The sequence below is a fragment of the Brachycentrus maculatus genome, unplaced genomic scaffold, assembly GCF_059751285.1.
Source record: "Brachycentrus maculatus isolate JH-2025_06_01 unplaced genomic scaffold, ASM5975128v1 h1tg000386l, whole genome shotgun sequence".
NCBI lineage: Eukaryota > Metazoa > Arthropoda > Insecta > Trichoptera > Brachycentridae > Brachycentrus > Brachycentrus maculatus.
Genome location: NW_028281135.1, coordinates 990083 through 1011456, shown reverse-complemented (window position 1 = coordinate 1011456; position 21374 = coordinate 990083). Strand labels below are relative to the sequence as shown.

Genomic DNA, 21374 nt, shown 5'->3' with positions numbered 1-21374 from the left:
TAATAAATTAAATTAAAATACAAAAAAAATCCATATGTATACAGGGTGGCACAAAATTAATCACCGGATGATGTTAAAAATTTTGCAAATGGCGCGGCAAATCGTACATCAATCGTATTTCGGCTGTCCAAACTCAAAACACACTAAGGGACATTTTTTTTGTGGTACGTTTTTTTGCATTTTTGGACTAAGTAGATTCTACTTAGTCCAAAAATGCAAAAAAACGTACTACAAAAAAATGTCCCTTACTGTGTTTTAAATTTGGACAGCCGATTTGACATTTGTGAACTAGATAGCTGCCGTATACAAACAGATTAATACACACGGGGACAAATATTTGTCAACACTGGCGGCAGCCACTTGGCGGATATCATATTTTTTACTTTACAAAAAAAATAAGGTCCAAATAAAGGTTTACAATATTTCAAATATTTTTTTTTGTATTACGTTAACAAGTTATTAAAAAACAAAAATGGATGATTTATTTTGCGCCACCCTGAATCTGTTTGTATATTACAGCTGTTTAGTTCACAAATGTCACATTTGATTGACGTACTACGCCATCTGGAAAAATTATAAACATTTTCCGATGGGGTGATGAATTTTGTGCCACCCTGTATAAATTGAAACTGTTCGACCATATGACGTTTCATAAAAAGTGTAACTTATATTTATATGTATATATATATATATATATATATATATATATATATATATATATATATATATATATATATATATATATATATATTTATATAAAATATTATAAAACAATGTACAAATAATATATTATATTAAAGGGTACGTAAAAAATATATAAATTATTTATTTAAATTCTAGAAGCAGTTTTATATTATTAGTGTTGTTTTTCTAGGCTATGTGCAATTGCATACTTAACTAAACTTACGTCGAAAATGTTATTTACATATGATTGAAAGGTACATGGTTTTATCACCTTTTGAACACCCTGTATGTAAATTTATACAGGGCGTATTGATTCAAGAGACTTGATGAATTTATACAGGGTGTTTTGAGATCTCAAATTGTCACGCATAAAAAATTGCGTCTTAAAATATATTAAAATTATCGAAAAATTATTTTTCATTTTTATTTTTTTATATTATATTTTTTGAAAGTATGAAAGTGAAAATACTTAATTATTAAATAGTATTATTGTCAGGGTAGTTTCAAGTACTATATTTGAAGTTAATTTTTGTTATAAGTCAAAAATGTAACACTTTTTAAAATAAAATGCTTTGAATCAGTGGCCACCAATAAATGGCTCGCGAGCCGTATCCTTCCTGACAATTTTTTTAATCCAAACGTACAAAAATGATCTATTTCTCCCAATAAGTAGTTCATTATTCTGACACCGAAATATAATAATGTTTACGGTAGTGGATGCAAATTGAAAAAAGGCTTTTCGGCAAAAGAATTTACTTTTCATCCGGCCCCTTAGGTTTAAAAAAATCAATACGGCCCGTTTTTCAAATAAGTTTGTGACCACTGCTTTAAATGAACTGTTTTCTAAAATATGACAAAAACATTGAAATAAATATACGATTTTAAATTACAAAAAATGTCATTCGTCTTTACAATACAAATAGTTTTTTTTTGTAATTGAATCATTGTTAACATTGTGGTATGGTAATATAACACATTCCTTATACACTTCTTATCATAGGTGCAATAAATACCACTTAAAAAATCTACTTCATGACTACTGCTTTCGGAAAAACCATTCCATCACCATATTACATTTATAGGCTATAGTTGACCTGATGACGGAATGGATATTTTGAGACCGATAATCGTGAAGTAGAGTTTTTAAGTGGTACTACACTATGTGAACAATGAACGATAATGAGAGTGTTTTTAATAACTTGTTTCTAATATGGTAGGTATACTACATATATCGGGTATAATTTATATAACTCATTTTTTGCAATTGATATTTTTTGAACATTAAAATAACTCTGAAGTCTGAAACTCAAATTAAAATACATTTTATTACCGATTAAAAAAAACTTGAAAAAATAAACAGAAGGGGAAATTTAAGATTATTTGAGAGGTATAGTTTAAAACGTACGAAAAAATATTCTTCTTTCTACTAACACACATCAGCACCAAATGGTGCATAAGGCACTGCATACCATTGACGCGGTGTTAACATCATTGTAAAGTTTGAATTTTTTATTTAAAAAAAACGTGATTGAAAAATATTTTCACGAAGCAAATATAAAAGTCTTATAAATTCGATGAAATAACATTTCTTTACGATAAAAAAATATACGTTGCAAATAATAAATAACAATTATCTTAAAAATAATTAATAATTTATTCGATACTTAATGCACCAACTAAAACTGTAGAAAGATAATAACAATATATTATATTACGAGAAGTTTTAAATATTATTTTATATTATACATATCGTACAAAATTATATGTTTAAAAATAAATAAATAGATAGGTTTACGCTAATTATACATAAGTTTTATACAAGAAGTGATGCACCAAACATATTAAAATTACGTTAAAATTATACATAAGTTTTATACAAGAAGTGATGCACCAACCATACTAAAATTACGTTAAAATTACAAACTAAATAACATTGCACTCGTCCATAGGATATATATAATGCTTTTATTTAGAAATTCTACATACATAGCAACAAATATATTTTCAAAAGAGATTCCTGCCCAACCTGCTATAACAATATTATGAGGTACCTTTGACATAGCACGTGCAAAGCGACAAGCATATCTGCTAACTGCCAACCGTCCTGCGAAGGGAGGCTTAACCGCCACAATTAGTCTAGAAGGCACTGGATGAAGAGGAATATTAAATAACACCAGATCTCTAGAGAGAAGTGACCTTCTAGAATTAGTTGAAGCGATTGATCTTCATATAGCTGGACTGTCATTCAATACCAAATGCTTCTCTACCCTTCTAGAAATAGTTGAAGCCATCGATCTTCATATAGCTGGTCTATCAACCTGTACAAAACGGTTTTACTGTCTTCTAGAATTAGTTGAAGCGATTGATCTTCATATAGCTGGACTATCAACCAGTACCAAACGGTTATAATATCTTCTAGAATTAGTTGAAGCAATTGATTTTCATATAGCTGGACTATCAACCAACGCTAGATGGTTCTCCGCTTTTCTAGAAATAGTTGAAGCGATCGATCTTCATATAGCTGAACTATCAACCAACACCAAATGGTTCTCTACCCTTCTAGAAATAGTTGAAGCGATCGATCTTCAAAGAGTCTCCGCAGTTTGCTTCTGTCGCCAGCAGACATCGAGATGACTTATCCAGTCTTTTATCTCCTAGTCTCTGCCTATTCTCTTGTGGATCTGTTGGTGTTTGATGAGGTGGGCTTTCTGCCGGAAGGCCTTGGAGCATACGTCACACCGGAAGGGCTTTTCCCCCGTATGGGTGCGAAGGTGGACCTTGATATTGGATTTGTTGAGGAAGCCTCTATTGCAAATGTTGCATCTGTGCACCGGTTTTTCTTTCCCGAGCAGACCACTCAGGTCTGCGGCGCTCTGGAAGGCTATACTGTGGGTGACGGAAGACTGTTGCTGCTTTTTCTGCGCTCTGCTTCTTTTACTTTTGTTTGACATCGGTGTTGTCGTTGTTGTGTGAGGGTAGTTCCCTAACATGTGGTCCGGACTGCATAATCCATCCGGTTTCAGCCCTATCGCGTAATGGTGCTGCATGTACCTTCCGTTTAGCAATATATTGTCAGTCGTCGACACCACGTTTCCGGGTGGACTCGACGTCGAAATGATGTCCATCCCGTAACTGGTAGAACTGGGCACTTCTTGCTTCACTGGTGGGCCGTTCTGCAATCTGTTTTGAAGAAGCGGCATGTACCCGTGGGTGAGCAAGCTTTGTAACGTGGACCCACCGTGACTGAGACTCCTTTGTATATACTCCTGACTCTTCGTCTGAAACTCTTGGTTTATTTTACTAGAGTACTCTGATTTTGAGAAGTAATCTTGGTGGGCCGGCTGAGGAGAGTGCGGAAGTACAAATTCCGAGAGGTTGTCGGGAGATATTATGATTTTCGTGTCCTGTTGGTTGCAGGTTCCTTCGAACCACGCGTCGAGGTCCATCCAGCTGTCTCTCGAGCCGCTCTGTTCGGGGTCTTCCACTTGCGAGGGCACCGTCGTGTCCGCTATAGCGGAGCCGATAATGGCCGCTATATCTTCTATGGAAGAGATGTCGTAGATTTCTGATTTGGTCGTTACGGAGTTGGCGTTAAGTTCCGCGCAACTGTCCGGGTTTATGCCGTACATCTTGCCGGCCGGGGAGTCCGCGTGCACGTTGGCGCAAGAGTCCGCACTGACGTTCAAGAACAGTTTAGAGTCCGTATTCTCCGCCGTGGAGGAGAACATTTTGGATTCACTTTCCGAGTTCACTTGGTACTTGGACTCCTCCACGGCGGAGTCGGCGGCGCACGTGGAGCTGGAGACTATGTTCTGCTCACCGTAGCCGCTCTGCGAGGGGAAGTTGTTGTTCTCCTCGGGCAGTCGCTGGGCTATGGCGTGGTAGTGGTGGCCCGAGATGCCGTTGATGGAGAGGTGGCCGGTGTAGCCCGTGAAGGGCGGCAGCGGCTTGAGCTCCGCTAGGCTGGAGCTGGGCAGCTGCGCGGCCAGGATGAGGTGGTCCAGCACGTCGTGCGCGGAGGGCGAGGCGGGCGCGCTGGGCGGCCCCTTGGGCAGGCCCTGCCAGCACTGCAGCAGGGAGTCCACCTCGGCGGAGTGCGCGGGCGAGCCGCTCGGCAGCGCGGACATGTTGGCGGTGGCGCGATACTTCATCCTCCCGGGGGCGGGGCCGTCAGGAGCAGGACAGGGGGGCCTCCCGCCGGCGTGGGGTGGGGGGGCGCCTGGAACAAACAAAACGACTATTAGAACCATATAGACTGACGTTACGCCATGGACTCTCCTCAGCAAGCAAGACAAGAAAGAAGAAGTTGAATAAAGGTCATATAATTCTTCATACTGTGGGGGACGCTTACAGTCAGCCTCCGTGGTGTAATGGTCACCACGCTCAGCTGCCGTTCTGGAGGAGGCCTTTATCCGCACCCCAATGGTGCATAGGGAACTGCATCAAATAAACGCAGTGTTATCTTGATCGTTAACACACGAAGGAAAGGCGATCAGCCCTCCGCTTCAGGGTAATATTGAATAAATATTAGAGTGAAAAAATCACTAATATTCATTTAACCCCCCCCCCCCTGGGAATCGAACCCGGGTTCTTTAGTACGGTAGCCAAGCGTTTTGACTTACGGAGTGTGTTTATTGTTTGCTGTCGATATATCCAATTTTCTGGGCATTCCGAAAACATGCACAACTGAAAATTTACGATTTTTAATATAATATATGAAAGGAGTGAGCGATATGTGCAAACTTATAATTTTAGTATCGCTGTGCCTCTCCAAAAAAGAGACTGCGCTCTTGTGCTTGGAGAGGGACTTACACTCAAGATTTATTGTTTTATATATGTAAGATGGTCTTGTTCTTTTCTTTTATATATATTTAAGGTTTGCATGTAATGGACATTAATTTTTTTATTTTATTTATTGTTTCGGCATTAACTTTGTGGTAAGACATGTTTTCAATGATTAAAGAAAACACTTGTTTTTTACCACTTGAGTTTTATTATAGACTACATGTTTCAGAAGTTAAACTTCCATCATTCAGGTCTGTATAATAAGTTATTATACAGACCTGAATGATGGAAGTTTAACTTCTGAAACTTGTAGTCTATAATAAAACTCAAGTGGTAAAAAACAAGTGTTTTCTTTAATAATTATTAATTTTTTACTTAAGAATTTTGATATTTTAATTTTTTTACATCAATATGCATCTTTTCATCCCTAGAAAACAATTGATATAATTCTTGTAGGATACTCATATCTCTACGATGCCTAAAAGTCAAAAACCAATCGGGTTCAAAGTGTACATTCGTTTTTAGGCACGGCAAGTGTATTCGTACGTTACAAGGAAACCCGTTAGGTACTCTAACTGTACTTTTCAGGGGTCCATGAGTATGACCGAGTTGTCCTTGAACGAAGTGCAGCCGAGCCGAGAGGGGGACTCGAAGTTCATTACCTGCACTCCCCAGACACAATGCACAATAGCGCCGACAGTACCGGTCATAATTGTCGAGCCCGCGCTGCGCTTACGAGCGCATAATAGTCGTGAAGGATGGTCATAAAATAACGTATATGCGTTCAAAATACGCCGTTACTTGTTTTTAAAATTAACCTAACTAAAACTGAATAAATGTAGAGAGGAAGAATGCTACATTATGTACATTGCACGTACATTTTTTCAGTAGATATATATTTTCAAATAAAAATCTTATTCCGATACACATTTAAAAAAAATATATGCACGGAGACACGTCTGACTCTTGTCCCAGCCGATCGCGTTCTGATTTTGAACGTTCAAAATCTCAGCCTTAATATCTCCCTACATCTTCCGACCGTTGAATCCCCAATATACGCCTGTAGCACCACGTCTCAAACGCCTCCAGTCGCCTACGTTCCGCCTGTCTTACTGTTTTTTCAAACACTTTTCCGCACCCGATGGTGCATAGGGCACTGCATCGTCTTGATCGTTTACACACGAAGGAAAGGTGATCAGCCCTCCGCTTCAGGTACCAGTCCAGGGTAGGTACTATTGAATAAATATTAGAGTGAAAAAATCACTTATATTTATTTGACCCCCCCTGGGAATCGAACCCGGGATCTTCAGTACGGTAGCCAAGCGTTCTGACCATTACACTACAGAGTGTGTGTTTATTGTTTGCTTTCGATATATCCAATTGTCCTCGAAATTTGTTGAAATTTCTCTAAGGCAATGCTCTGTGTTTGGACGGTCACATTTCGAGAACGAATAAAATAGGTTTGTGGAAGGAAAAAATGAATTTTATAATAATGAGGCAATCTGTTGTCCATTATTCGTGCCTGAAATCGACTACCTAGTAGACATCGGCGCGCAGTTTTTGTACCAAAGTTCTTTTTACCAATAGTATTTCGCGATATTTTGTGTGCAACCTTCGGTCTACAGAGCTATATTGTAACAGGGTTGCATTCGATATCTACTTCTTTTAATTCGTGGGTATTTAAATAATAATAATAAATAATAAAACCCTTATCCGCACCCCAATGGTGCATAGGGCACTGCGTCATGTAAACGCAGTGTTATCTTGATCGTTTACACATGAAGGAAAGGTGATCAGCCCTCCGCTTCAGGTACCAGTCCAGGGTAATATTAAATAAATATGACAGTGAAAAAAAAATCACTTATATTTATTTTGCCCCCCTTGGGAATCGAACCCGGGACCTCCAGAACCGTAGCCGAGCGTGCTGACCATTACACTAAGGAGGCGGACAAAAAGTTTTAATAGGAGGCGGGTATTTAAATAGTAAATGAATAAATCATTATAATTTATATTTGAAGCAATAACTTTGTGATTTTCCATTTTATAATTAAAATATAACAATGTTTTAAAATCACTATAAATTTATATCTATAGTGATTTTAAAACAAAGTTATATTTTAATCATAAAATAAATCATTATTCTGAAACAGGGTTTAAAGCTCGAGAATTTTTAACGAAGAAACTAAGCTAAGAAAAAAATTAAATTATGGATTTTCGCGATAACCTAAGGGCGACTCGCAAACATACAACGTAGGTAAGTGCCTCAACGCACACATTTTTTTAAGAATATATTTAAGAATTTGAATTTTTTAAAATATATATTGAAAAACTATTTGAAAATATTTTTTTGAACTCAAATAACTGTTTTCTTTTCAAAAGCATATAATTATTATGGAGAAAAACACATTTTTCACTGTATTTTTCAGTGTTTAAGCAAAAAAATCAATTAGGTTAGATGTTACCTGGGGTTACAGAAAAACAAGTTGTAGGCGATCGATTACCCTGCCTTAGTTGATGATAAGATGATATGTCGTAAGCTATAGTTTTATAAATAACTATGGCAAAATGTGACCTCGGCACTGAGAAATTTACGGGCACATTATTATAATCGTATAAGAAGAAGATACATAATTAAACATCATTTTATTATTTGCCATTTTCTTTAATATCAACACCCACATAACGCTCACTCCTTTCAAGAACGTCATAAATCAAAAAACTTGATTTTTCAGGAGAACGTTTTTAGAGTTTAAGAATATAATGGAATGTTTTAAAAATAAATATCAAGCCACTTATTGAACTCTTTACTGTGCAAACAGATCTTTTTAGGTAAAACCTGAATGTTTTTTCTCCATTTAAAAAATATTAAGTTTATTTAAAAAGATAATTAAACAACACCTTTTCTTCAAAATGCAAAAACAACACTTTCTGCCGTGTAGCGGGTAAATATTAAGTTAAAAATATGCCTCTTTTGCTGGGATATAGTACATTTTCTGGGCATTCCAAAAACATGCCCAACTGAAAATTGACGATTTTTTTTATGACGTTCTTGAAAGGAGTGAGCTATAAATGTATGTATATATATTAAAAAAAAATTAATGTAATTTTTTTGCCAGTCCTATATGATTTTTTTAAACTCTTTTTCAAGAAAGATATTGCTTTATCTAGAGTATTATATTTGAACATATTTTCCCAATCCGTCCCAGCAGGGCTTGCCTCATAGTAACTGTCCATAGAAAATGAAAACTAGACGCGCACGAAAATCTGACGAAAAACTGTTTGGTAATTACCACCTTGATACTCTATTGGCACTCTTGTATCTTGTATTGGTTGCAAATTAAAAGGCTGAAAATCTGATTCAGTAAAACCCACTTTTTTCGCCAAATAAATAACACCATGCATAAAATAAAATAAAAACTTTATATAATAGTATTCCATACATTAATACTATTATATAAATCTAAAATCTAATGTATGGAAGTGAAACATGGAGTTGGCAAAAGAAGGATGAAAGTAGACTGAATGCAGTCGAAATGCGATCTCTCAGAAGAATGTGCGACAAAACGATGTATGATAGATTTGCGAATAGTGAAATAAGGAAGGAATGCAAAGCTGAGATAAGTATTATCGATAAAATTAAGAAAGGTGTGTTGAGATGGTTTGGACATGTGAAACGAAAGAACAGTAAAACAAATTTATGAGGCGAATGTTAGTGGGAAAAGAAGCAGAGGAAGACCGAGAAAAACATGGCACGATCAGGTATGCCAAATACTTGAAAGTGGTCAGGTTAGGAGTCGTAACAATCAGCGGGTATGTATGAGGAGATGCATGAACGTGGAAGAGGCGAAGAATGTTTGCAAGGACAGAGTGGTGTGGCGCTCTATTCTCTCTGCCTACCCCTGCGAGGAAGCGGCGTGATGGTTAGTTAGTTAGTTAGTTAGTTAATAGTATTTGTGGTGTTGGAGGCACATGCTCCGAATCCCATGGACAGCTACACGCACCAACGAGTCTATTCGCCATGAAATACACTTCGATGGCTTGACCTGGCCAATGTCTGTACACGACGGATTCTTCAGTTCTTAGGACACGTTGCGCGTGACAATGAGGATAGCCTGGAACGACTGGTTGTGATCTGTAGCCTGGAGGGGAAGATAGGGAGAGGAAGATCGTCACAGGATGGACCAATCAAGTTAAGGCAGCAGCAGGCACCTCGGCGGTTGGAGCGCTACGTGCAGCGCAGTCAAGGGATAACTGGAGAAGAGGCATTGCTTCCACAAGCGTCACAACCCTCAGTAATGAGGAATAAGACGAAGAAGAGAGCCTATTCCACATATCTAGCGTGACGACCATCGCTCAGGAATGGGTCCTGCTGAACACCTTGGCCATTCTCCAGCCCATGGGATCAAGAGGAAGGTGTTTTAATTTGTCGGCTCATTTTCCCCCGCTCCAGACTCGACAGCCCGAGATCGATTGACGACGTTTTAATCCATTTTTTATATCATTATCATCATCTCATTATTATTATTATTATCCATGTCTTTATAAGCGCCCTTGAGGTAGTATTTTACGGAGGTAGTAAAATGGCGCTATAAAAATTATCCAAATTATTATTATTATTATTATATGTATACTTTATTTGACCAGTGACTGGGTTTCGTCGCTACCAACATTTATATACAAAAATCCATTTCTATAATAAAATTATATAAAATCATACTAAAAACATTTACCACAAATTACATGTATTATTATCTTAATGCACTTCTTAAATTCGTTCAATTAAAATAATTTTTTTCATTAAAAAAAAATTATCATGGATTTCGACCCCTGCCTTGTTGTGTATACACAGTCCTTACAATTTTGTCTAACCTCTTATATATACAAAAATATTTTTTAAACGTTCGTATTATTACTTCGTTGGGATTATGAAAATAATATTTAAATATTTAAATATTTAAAACGACGTGTAATTCACAATTCGCTCACCCCTTTCAATAACGTCAAAAATCAAAAAACTTGATTTTTCAGGAGATCGTTTTTAATGTTTAAGAATATAATAAAATGTATTAAAAATAAATATCAAGCCAATTATTAAACTTTTAACTGTGCAACAGATCTTTTATAGTAAAACCTGATGAGTTTTTCTCCATTTGAAAAAGATTTACTATATATGTATATAAAATTTAAAAAAAACAATTAAACAATACCCTTTCTTCAAAACGCAAAAACAACACTTTCTGCCCTGTAGCGGGTAAATATTAAGTTAAAAATATGCCGGTTTTGCTGGGATATAGTACATTTTCTGGGCATTCCGAAAACATGCACAACTGAAAATTGACGATTTTTGATATATGACGTTTTTGAAAGGAGTGAGCGAATTGTTATCAAGATTTATTATAAATGTCTTAACAGAAACGAAACAATTTATTACAAGGCGGAATATGGTACAAGTCTAGTGAATCACAGGGTTTTTCGAAACATGTAATCAACATACACCGCCAGACGTTTACGACTTGTCATTGGCTGGCTTAAGCGATCACACGATTAAACATTTAATAAAATATGATTTTTTAGTCTACGTTAGAGATGACGCCGAACTCACATATGAAAGGTTGCTTGGATAAATCATATGCGCATAAGTTCAAAAAACAGGTATTCATAATCACGCCTGTAATTGGAAATCCATAATGTCAACGTTACACAAGTGTGTGAAGTGGTCGCTTAAGACAGCCGATGATATCGTAAGCTCAGTAAATGCCTCACATTTGCTTCCTATAAATTGCTTCATCTTTGTTGAGACCTCTAAAATAAGTCTTATCAAAATCATTGTGTTTTTGTTCAACATGTCAAGAATACTGAGGGACCTATATTTTTCCCTCCAAATAATTATTTGGAGGGAAAAACCTACATAACCTATAATTTATTGTTATAATTCTGTACTCACTCGTTGGTTTATATGTATTAAATTCATTGCCCGATTGTTTTATCTGCTCACCCCTACGGAGAACGCGCGCAGATTACATAATTCGCGACACTCATCATACATTTAATAAATCAATCACAATTCCGAGCGCCCGGCACAAAAAACAAACAATAAAATCTCTCTTCCTTACTGACCCACAAACGCGAACAATACCAGAGACCGAAATCGAAAACGCAATGGCGAAAAAAATCTCGTCCAATTTCACCGGCAGGCGATTCACTGTCGCTTTTCCTGCGCGCTCCGCGGGGTCAAGGTCGGTTTTGGCCTGCGCGGGGCGCGGCGCTTGGGCCTTTTCGGCGGTCGGATCGGACGTTTCTGGCGCGGGACTTACGACCTTACGGCCGCTGACACACTTCCGAGCCGAGTCCCGTTATCTGTGGTCTTCTTTTTTAAATGTTAACTAACACACGGACAATGTTTTTTTACACTATACGTGCATGTATACATACATGTATGTGTGTGTGGTACATTTCGGTGTTTGGTGGCCGAATGCTCGCGGGCTCGTAACACGGAAGCCAACCTTATTATTATCATTATTTTGTCATCGAAAACGTTTATGGAGATGAATGGTTATGAATTAATATTACAATAATTAAATCGAAATTTAAATTTAATTTGATTCTGTTTAGTTTCTTTGTTTGGTGTCGTTTCCATTTAAATTTTATAATTTAAAAAATGTAAAGAAAAAATTACCAAATGAAAAACAAAGTGAGTAAGATAGAAAAAGATTTAGGTGTGAATTATATGTTTTCCAATTAGAATTATTTATTTCCAGAAAAAATACATAACTCATATCTATATCTTTTTCTACCTTAGTTTTTCAAATTTCCTACCAAATTTAGTTTTTTTCTTTACATTATTTTCTTTTACAATTATTTCTAAATGGAAAAAAACACATCATTCATACCTACATTTTTTTCTCCCTTACTTTTTTTTCAAGTAATCCTACCAAATTAAGCATTTTTTCTTTACATGACTTTTTTTCAGTTATAATTAGTTCTAACTGGAAAAAAACACACTTTTCATACCTATGTTTTTTACTACCTTATTTTTTTTTTCAAGTATTCCGATTAAATTTGCTATATTTTTCTTAACATTACATTTTTTTGTTACCATAGCCTGATCATTTATCAAAATACTAAATTTTATTAACAATCCATACAATTTGGTTCGTTTTTTTTTAAATATATGTTCAAAATATCGTTAAATTATATGTTTTTAGAAGGTCACGTAAAGTTTGGTAAAATTAAGATGTCAGAATAGCACAATAAGGTAAAGATTATTATTATTACTTAACCATAATTTAAAAAATGACATTTTCGTAAAATTCTACCTCAAGGACGCTTTAGTTACCCAGAAAGTGATTAAGTTATAAGTAAAAATCGTAAAAACAAATTATTTGGTTTATTCTGAAAGATCATCTCACTCTCACGGTTTAATAATAATAATAAATAATAAATTTGGATAACTTATATAGCGCCATTTTCGTAAAAAAAATACCTCAAGGGCGCTTCACGGTGAATAACTTAAAGTCGAAGAGCATCCCGTGCCATCGGATATTCAGCAGCAAGGGCACACTGGCGAATTTGGTATGCTTTTATGATCACCTTGCTCCATGGCAGTTGTTGCAGTTGGTTGAAGCGTACGAAGTCTATCAGGTAATTTGTATTTATTGCTTAGCTTTTTTAGTTGCTTTGAAGTCAATTTATGCATTAATTTATGGATAATGTTTCTAGAACAGGGTTTCTGAATTTATGAGGGGAGATAAATACGAAATAATTTATATTACGCTACAAGGTAACGTTGGATGTAAACGCATTACAGGAAGAAAAAGTATGTCCTGGCTTATAAACCAGAAAGAGCGGTTCTAATGTAGCACTGCCTCACTGTTTAGAGCGACCACAAAGTGAAAGTAGCTATGATAATGTCAACCTTTAGCGTAGACCAGTACAATGTGAAGAAGAAGATAGTTTATATAGTACCCTTACGCAAAAGCGTTGTCAGTTGAGTTCGTGAAGTAGTAATGTGACTGAATTTAGACATTCCAGAAATTACAAAATGTATGCGTAAACTACAATATACTCGTATTTTCTTTGGTAACTAAAGACTGAAGATTGAATATTTCTTTTTCACACTACAAATATAAGAAAATAAAATAAAATAATGATTATATTTACATTTTCGGACTACTTTATAATGGGCATATTAAAATATATTTTTTGGAAGCACGGTTAGTAATAATTTTTTTATTAAAATGATGCAAGTGTGTACAGTGATCACTTAACCAGCTTATGACAGGTTGTAAACCCTGTAAATACCCAGACCTCCATATTCTTCTACATCTATGTTGAGATCTCAAAATGATTCAGTGTTAGCTCGATCATCAACATCATTTAAGTAATGTAATCAATCCAGTTCTTAAGGATAATCTACTGTCTCCTGTATCACTGCAGGGATATGCAGAAAGGAAAGGTCGCCACCATACATTTTTTTGTTTTTTTAAATCTGAGCAAGAAAAATATAATTAAAAATAATTTTCATGAAATGGGCAGGTACCTAACGCTTCAAGTAGGTTTTTTAAACCTTTTTCCTATACATACCAATCACCAGAAACAATAGTTCTCTATTGGTAATCCAGCAATATTATCTTAGCACGTGGCCCATTGTTTCTGCGTTTAAATGGAGCACATTTTTAACATTATTAATTATATTCAAATGAGCCGCTAGACAATACGTTTAACCTGCCCGCATACTGTCAATAATGTAGAGGTGTACTTGAACGCTACACTGGCTTGTGTTCTGGTGTGCGTGCCATGAATGGGAACACCACTAAACACGGTGCGAGTGTGTGTGTGAAGTGTTTTGTGTTCGGCGCATGTATACAAGCAATAACACGGTGGTCATAAAATCGGTGAAGCTTTCACCAGGATTTAAATCAAATCGATTTTTTACTGCACACATTACAGTATCTACTCAATGAATTAGGGCCACGCAGAATTTCGCGCAATTTCTCAATTCAAACAGGAATAACTCAGAGAAAACCTTGAATAAAACAACATTGAATTTTATTTACACATGAACACTTTATTACGCTTAAATTATGCATATATTTTCATATAAATATAGTGAGTATTTAGTATTTCCACCTTTGGCAGAAATAACTGCCTCAATTCTTTTTGGCATACTTAAAATGCACTGTTTTATCATGTTTTTATTTCTTCGTCTTCTGACCAAATTTTTTGAATATTTTTTTTTAGATAGTCTATTGTCGGATTTGGATATGAGTATACCTTATTTTTTAACATGCTCCATACGTTTTCTATAGGATTAAGGTCCAGAGAATTTCAAAGGCAGATTTTTGATAGACAAAAATTTTATTATTGATTTAGCCCGGTGGCAAGGTGCCCCATCCTGCATGAAGGTGTATGCACCTTCTGTTGGGTCGAGTGTATGGTAGAAGGGCAATAAAATTCGTTCGAGGACCTGCTTATAGGAATTTTGGTTCATTGTTCCTTCCACGAAAAACAACGGCCCAGGTAAATTGTTAATAATACATGACCATATCATTGTTGCAGGGGGGTGTTTGATAACTTTTACCACACAGGCCTCTTTGTAACGTTCCATTGGTGTTCTCCTGACGAATCGACGGCTCTCTGTCACGGCTTCTAACCGGCACTCATCACTAAAGATGACCTGAAAAATAATGAAAATTTAAGTTTAATTCAAATATATAAGTTTATTTACTAAAATGATATGTTGAAAATACAATTTAAATAAATACCTTTTTCCAATCATCTACCGAGTAATTTCGATGTAGCCTGGCCCATTTTAATCGATCCGCTTTCATTCGTGGTGTCAATTTTGGTACTTTTATAGGGCGCCTGCATTTCAGATTTACTTCGTAAAGACGTCGCCTTAGTGTTGATACCGATATATTTATACCCTCTTCTTCCAATTTTATTTTTAATGTTTTTGCTGATGCACTACGGTTTTCTAAGGCACTTTGAACGATTTTTCGATCAGTCCTCGGTGTTGTTTTTCTAATCCTACGACAGTTCTTTCGCCGATTGCTGGTCGCGGGTGACTGATTTTTTATTGATTTTGAAATTCTGTCCACTGTTTGACGAGAAACGTTTTCTTTTTTTGAAATTCCTCTATTAGATAGTATTCCTTATTTCAGTAGCACTATAACACTAGACTTTTTTTCCTCAGAAATGTCTTTACTTTTTCCCATTTTGTCCTTTTCAATAAAAACACTTGTGTTTACAAAAAAATTTTATACTTTATGAACTAAAATTAAAAATTTAGTTTTTTTCACAAGACACGATAACTATATAACCTCTCTGAACAAAACAACAACCAGAACTCAAGAAACTTCACTAATAAATGAGATAGGACTATTTTTTGAACTTTCAAATATCTGTCTACCTGTGCTAATTAGGGACCTTTCTCAGAAAAAGGGTTTGAAATTTTGTAAAGGCTTAAATAATCCAGGTATGTTTTACATATTATTGAAGGTAATATACATGATATTAGATGTCAATAGAAAACTTAAAGTATTTATGTAAAATAAATATAATAATCCAAAAGATTTCAGAGTATTCAAAAAAATAATGGGTGGCCCTAATTCATTGAGTAGATACTGTATATCTATCGCACTACTTTCTTTTACACTTTATTATGCTCATTTCATTGCTTTTTGCATTTTATTATTGTATCGATGTTTTATATTTATTTACACCTAATTTAGACACATCAGCGGCTAACTAACATACTATCTTACCATCACGCTAGTTCTCCTCAGGGTTAAACAGAGAGAATAAAACGCTTTACCTTTGTAAACAATCTTCTCCTCTTCCACATTCATGCATCACCACACACATATCCGCCGATTATTCCTACTCGTGACCTGATCGCATTCAAGTACATATTTGAAAAACTTGATCATACCAAGTTTTCCACGATCTTCCTCTGCTGCTATTTCCAACTACATTCGACTCACAAATTTGTTTTAATGTTCTTTCTTCACTCATTTGTTTCACACGTCCAAACCATCTTTACATACCTTTCTAAATTTTAAAGATACCACTCATCTCAGCATTGCAATATTTCGTTACGTCACCATTTGATAATCTTCGTTTTGCCGCACATTCGTTTGAGGGATATGTTTGACTTTACTCCGATAATAATAGGTAAAATTTCAAAATCAATAATTCAATATTACCCTGGACTGGTAGATATCTGAAGCGGAGGGCTGATCACCTTTCCTTCAAGTATTAATGATCAAGATAACACTTTTAAGAAGTTTAAGGTTTTAAGAAGAATATGGTAGTTATATGGCATATCAGGAAGTCAATGTTAAAAAAATCATAAGAGTAAGGCAAAAAATATGAAGCATCTCAAAATATAGCTATGAATTGAATTTTTTGACTAATAAAAGTATAATAAGTAATAAATAGATATATATATTTTTTGACTTATAAAAGTATAATAAGTAATAAATAGATAGATTTGTTTTTTTTTTTTAAAGTAAATTTATGCAATATATTTGCATTGTAAATACCCTGTGTCGGCCGGATGAAAATACCGGCGGCATTTTAAACGCTGTGTCAAATAAGTCAGTCAGTCAGTAGGCGAACTATCCAACACAGAATCGAGTATGCTCCTCTCTCTCGCACTCGCTCTTTTCCCACCCAAAGCCATCCCTTCGTCTCGCTCGCACCATTTCTCCGTGCTCTTTTCGACGTGCACAAACAGGTCTCGCTGCATCCCGCTCCCACTTGCACGAATTCCCACTGCTCTCTGTCGCACCATTTCTCTTTATTTATAGACGTGTTTGCGTCTCTCTCGCACCAGTGTGATTTCCCACGCGCTAGTAGTTGGCGCTCGCTCGCACCATTTCTCTGTGCTCCTTTCTCGGTGCATAGTTTGGTGTTTGTGTCTCGCTCTGGCTAGTGCGATTTCCCACGGATTACTATCGCTGTTTCTGTTACGCATTTCTGCGTAAGGTTGGTAATTCGACTGCAGAGCGGGGCTTGCTGTCTCTGTTACTCGCACTCATTTTCCCACGCGTCGAGTAGTGTTGTCCTCCTCGCTGGAGTAATTTTCTTGTAAGGACGTAGTATGAACATTACGGATATTGACAGTTTGACGGGCGCTAACTATTTTTTCATATGACTGAGATTTTTATTAATTCCCGCCTAAAAACGAGATTTCATTGCATTAAAATAACTCTATATAAGATTATTTGATTATTAAAAAAAAAAAACTCAATAAAGTTAGGATTACAATTAGAGGGCTTTTAATTTATTTTTAAAATATGACTTGTAGTGACATGTGCAAAATTTCAAAAGTTTTCATAAATTATTAGTTATACCGACTTCACATATGAAATTTTAATAAAATGCATATTTTGTTTTTATTTTTTATTTTGAAAACACCGATTGTCGGCGGGGAAGTCTGAGGAGATGCATGAATGTGGAAAGGGCGAAGAATGTTTGCAAAGACAGAGTGGTGTGGCCTTCTATTCTCACTGCCTACCCCTGCGGGGAAGCGACGTGATGGTTAAATAGTTAGACGATTGTTGAAAAATTACTGTATCAGATAATTCGTTTCGCAAGATCAGCACTTTCCGACGATTTTAAAACTTTTTGCCTTGATATTTGTAGTTTACGTTCACGATAACACTGCATTTATCCGATGAAGTACTTTATACATCACTGTGAGTAGATAAGAACAGTCAATAGACAAGCAAAATAATATATTTCATAAAATTTCATAACATAAACAGAAACTTCTTTGAATTTTTAAGTTTGCTGCTTGCCCAGTCATTGAATTTTTCATTTTCATCAATTTCACGTTTTATTTTACAAGACACAAATCGCTCACTCCTTTCAACAACGTCATAAATCGAAAATCGTCAATTTTCAGTTGTGCATGTTTTCGGAATGCCCAGAAAATGTTCTATATCCCAGCAAAAGCGGCATATTTTTAACTTAATATTTACCCGCTACAGGGTAGAAAGTGTCTTTTTTGTATTTTAAAGAAAAGTTATTGTTCAATTATTTTTTAAAATGTACTAAATATTTTTCAAATAGAGAAAAAACATTCTGTTTTACCTAAACAGATCTGTTGCACAGTAAAAAGTTCAATACGTGGTATTGATATTGATATTTATTTTTAATTAATTTCATTCTATTATCAAACTTTAAAAACGATCTCCTGAAAAATCAAGATTTTTGATATATAACGTTGTTGAAAGGAGTGAGTGAAATGTCGTGCCTATTAAACGAAAATGTTTTATAAAAATTTGATTAAGTCAATAAAATTTTTGCTCATTAAAAAAAAATAATAAATACGTATGTTCTAGAAACTAGTCGCGTTTAAAACTTTATAAAATAAAACTAAAACTTCGTTTTGGCCACTTTTATTTTTGATACTTTTTTCCAACCGTTTTTGACAAGAAGATTATCCCTGAAGATGACAAGGTTCTTGTCGGAACGAGTTAGATAAAAAAGTACCATGGTAAAAACAAGCTTTAGTTTTATCTTATAATGTTTTATAAAATGTACCACAGAGTATCTGCAAAAAATATTGAAGAATATAAGTCGTGTTTACGTTAAGCTTCAACATACCATAAACCGTAAAATAATTTTGTAACATGTTCAAACCAATGTAACATTTAACGTAAATATATATTTTTATTTAAACACAGATTAATTAAGTTTACTAAGTCGTATTTTATTAAAAACACATAAAAATTAATATTAAGACAATTGTTTCGCCTAGTTACGGCATTTTCGTTAGAAAATGCCATAACTAGGCGATATAATTGTCACAATATTATTTTTATATGTTTTTAATAAAATACAACTTACTAGACTCAAGATGTCCGCCTCCGTAGTGTAATGGTAGCATGCTCGCCTACCGTTCTGGAGGTCCCGGGTTCGATTCCCAGGGGGTTTAATAAATATAAGTGATTTTTTCACTCTAATATTTATTCAATATTACACTGGACTGGTACCTGAAGTGGAGGGCTGATCACCTTTCCTTCATGTGTAATCGATCGAGATAACACTGCGTTTATATGAAGCAGTGCCCTATGCACCATTGGGGTGCGGTAAGGGATTTATTAGACTCAAAAAATCTGTGTTTGATTAAAACATTAATTCATAAATTAAAATGGAGTTCTACAAATTAAACGCCAAATCAATAAATAAATAATTTTTTATATTTAATGCAGTATAACGTTGACGTATATCCACTGGCCGTTTCCAAGTTCGTCTGGTTCCGACAGCGCGGGCAACTCTTGCCAGTTGAGTGACTTACTGTGCTAAGTTGTGTGGAAATCCGCGACGTCTATTGCCCACTAGTGACAAATGGTATAAAAAAACTATAAACTAGACACTGCAATCATTTTTTTATACAGCTTCACTTTATATTACTCGTTTCTAAATAATAACAAAACCAAACGTTGTTGCTCAACAGCCTTATTAGTAAATTATATATTGTATATATATATATATATATATATATATATATATATATATATATATATATATATATATATATATATATATATATATACATATATATATATATATATACATATATTGTATATATATATACATATATATATATATATATATATATATATAGATACATATATATATATATATATATATATATATATATATATATATATATATATATATATATATATATATATATATATATATATATATATATATATATATATTGTATATATATATATACATATATATATATATATATATATATAGATACATATATATATATATATATATATATATATATATATATATATATATATATATATATATATATATATATATATATATATATATATATATATATATATATATATATATATATATATATATATATATATATATATATATATATATATATATATATATATATGTGTGTGTGTGTGTGTGTGTGTGTTATATATATATATATATATGTATCTATATATATATATATATATATATATATATATATATATATATATATATATATATATAGATACATATATATATATATATATATATATATATATATATATATATATATATATATATATATATATATATATATATACATATATATATATATATATATATATATGTGTGTGTGTGTGTGTGTGTTAGTACCTGCTAAATGTATTTTATTATTGAAAACACGTAAAAATTCAATTTGTGACAATTGTTTCGTCTTGTTATGGCATTTTGAAACTATTATCAAAAAACAAAAATGTTACGACAAGGCGAAACAATTTTATGAAATTTTATTTTAAATAATAAAATACAGTTTAGTAGACTCTAAAAATCCGCGTTTGAATATAAATTGAATTGTAAAAAGATGCAAATAATGAAAGAAAAGCGTTTGTTAAATATTAGGTGGCACAGGGCGACGTACAACGTAACTACTGTAGCGTAAAATATTATGTATGTCTTCTTCTTCATGAGCCCTCTGACCTCCACTGCTGGATATAGGCCTCTTCCCCTTCTTTCCATTTCTTCCGGTCGGTTGCTGCTTGCACCCAGTTTCTACCCCCCACATCGACTATGTCGTCGGACCATCTCTTTTGGGGTCTTCCGACACCTCTTTTGTTCTCCCAAGGTCTCCATCGCAGAATTCTTGGTGTCCATCTTGTGGGGTCCTGCCTTGCAATATGTCCTGCCCATTGCCATCTGAGTTTTGCCACGCGATCCATGATATCCTCTACTTTAGTTCTTTTTATGAAATCTTTTTTTTTAATTTTATCCATCAGGCTAAAACCAAGCATGCATCTTTCCAGGAATCGCTGTGTGCACTTGACCTTCTCTGCATTTCTCTTTGTCAGAGCTTAGTCTCTACTGCATATGTGTTCACTGGCAGT

At 34.5% G+C, this 21374-nt stretch overlaps 1 protein-coding gene across 1 annotated transcript; it reads right to left on the bottom strand.

The window, feature by feature from the left end:
- Positions 1–3085: 3085 nt before the first annotated feature.
- ich (zinc finger protein ichor) lies at positions 3086–4835 on the bottom strand. Its single transcript, XM_088270453.1, has one exon. It carries the CDS (start codon positions 4833–4835, stop codon positions 3339–3341), a length of 1497 nt encoding a protein of 498 aa, XP_088126579.1. The 3' UTR covers positions 3086–3338.
- Between the last annotated feature and the right edge of the window lie 16539 nt (positions 4836–21374).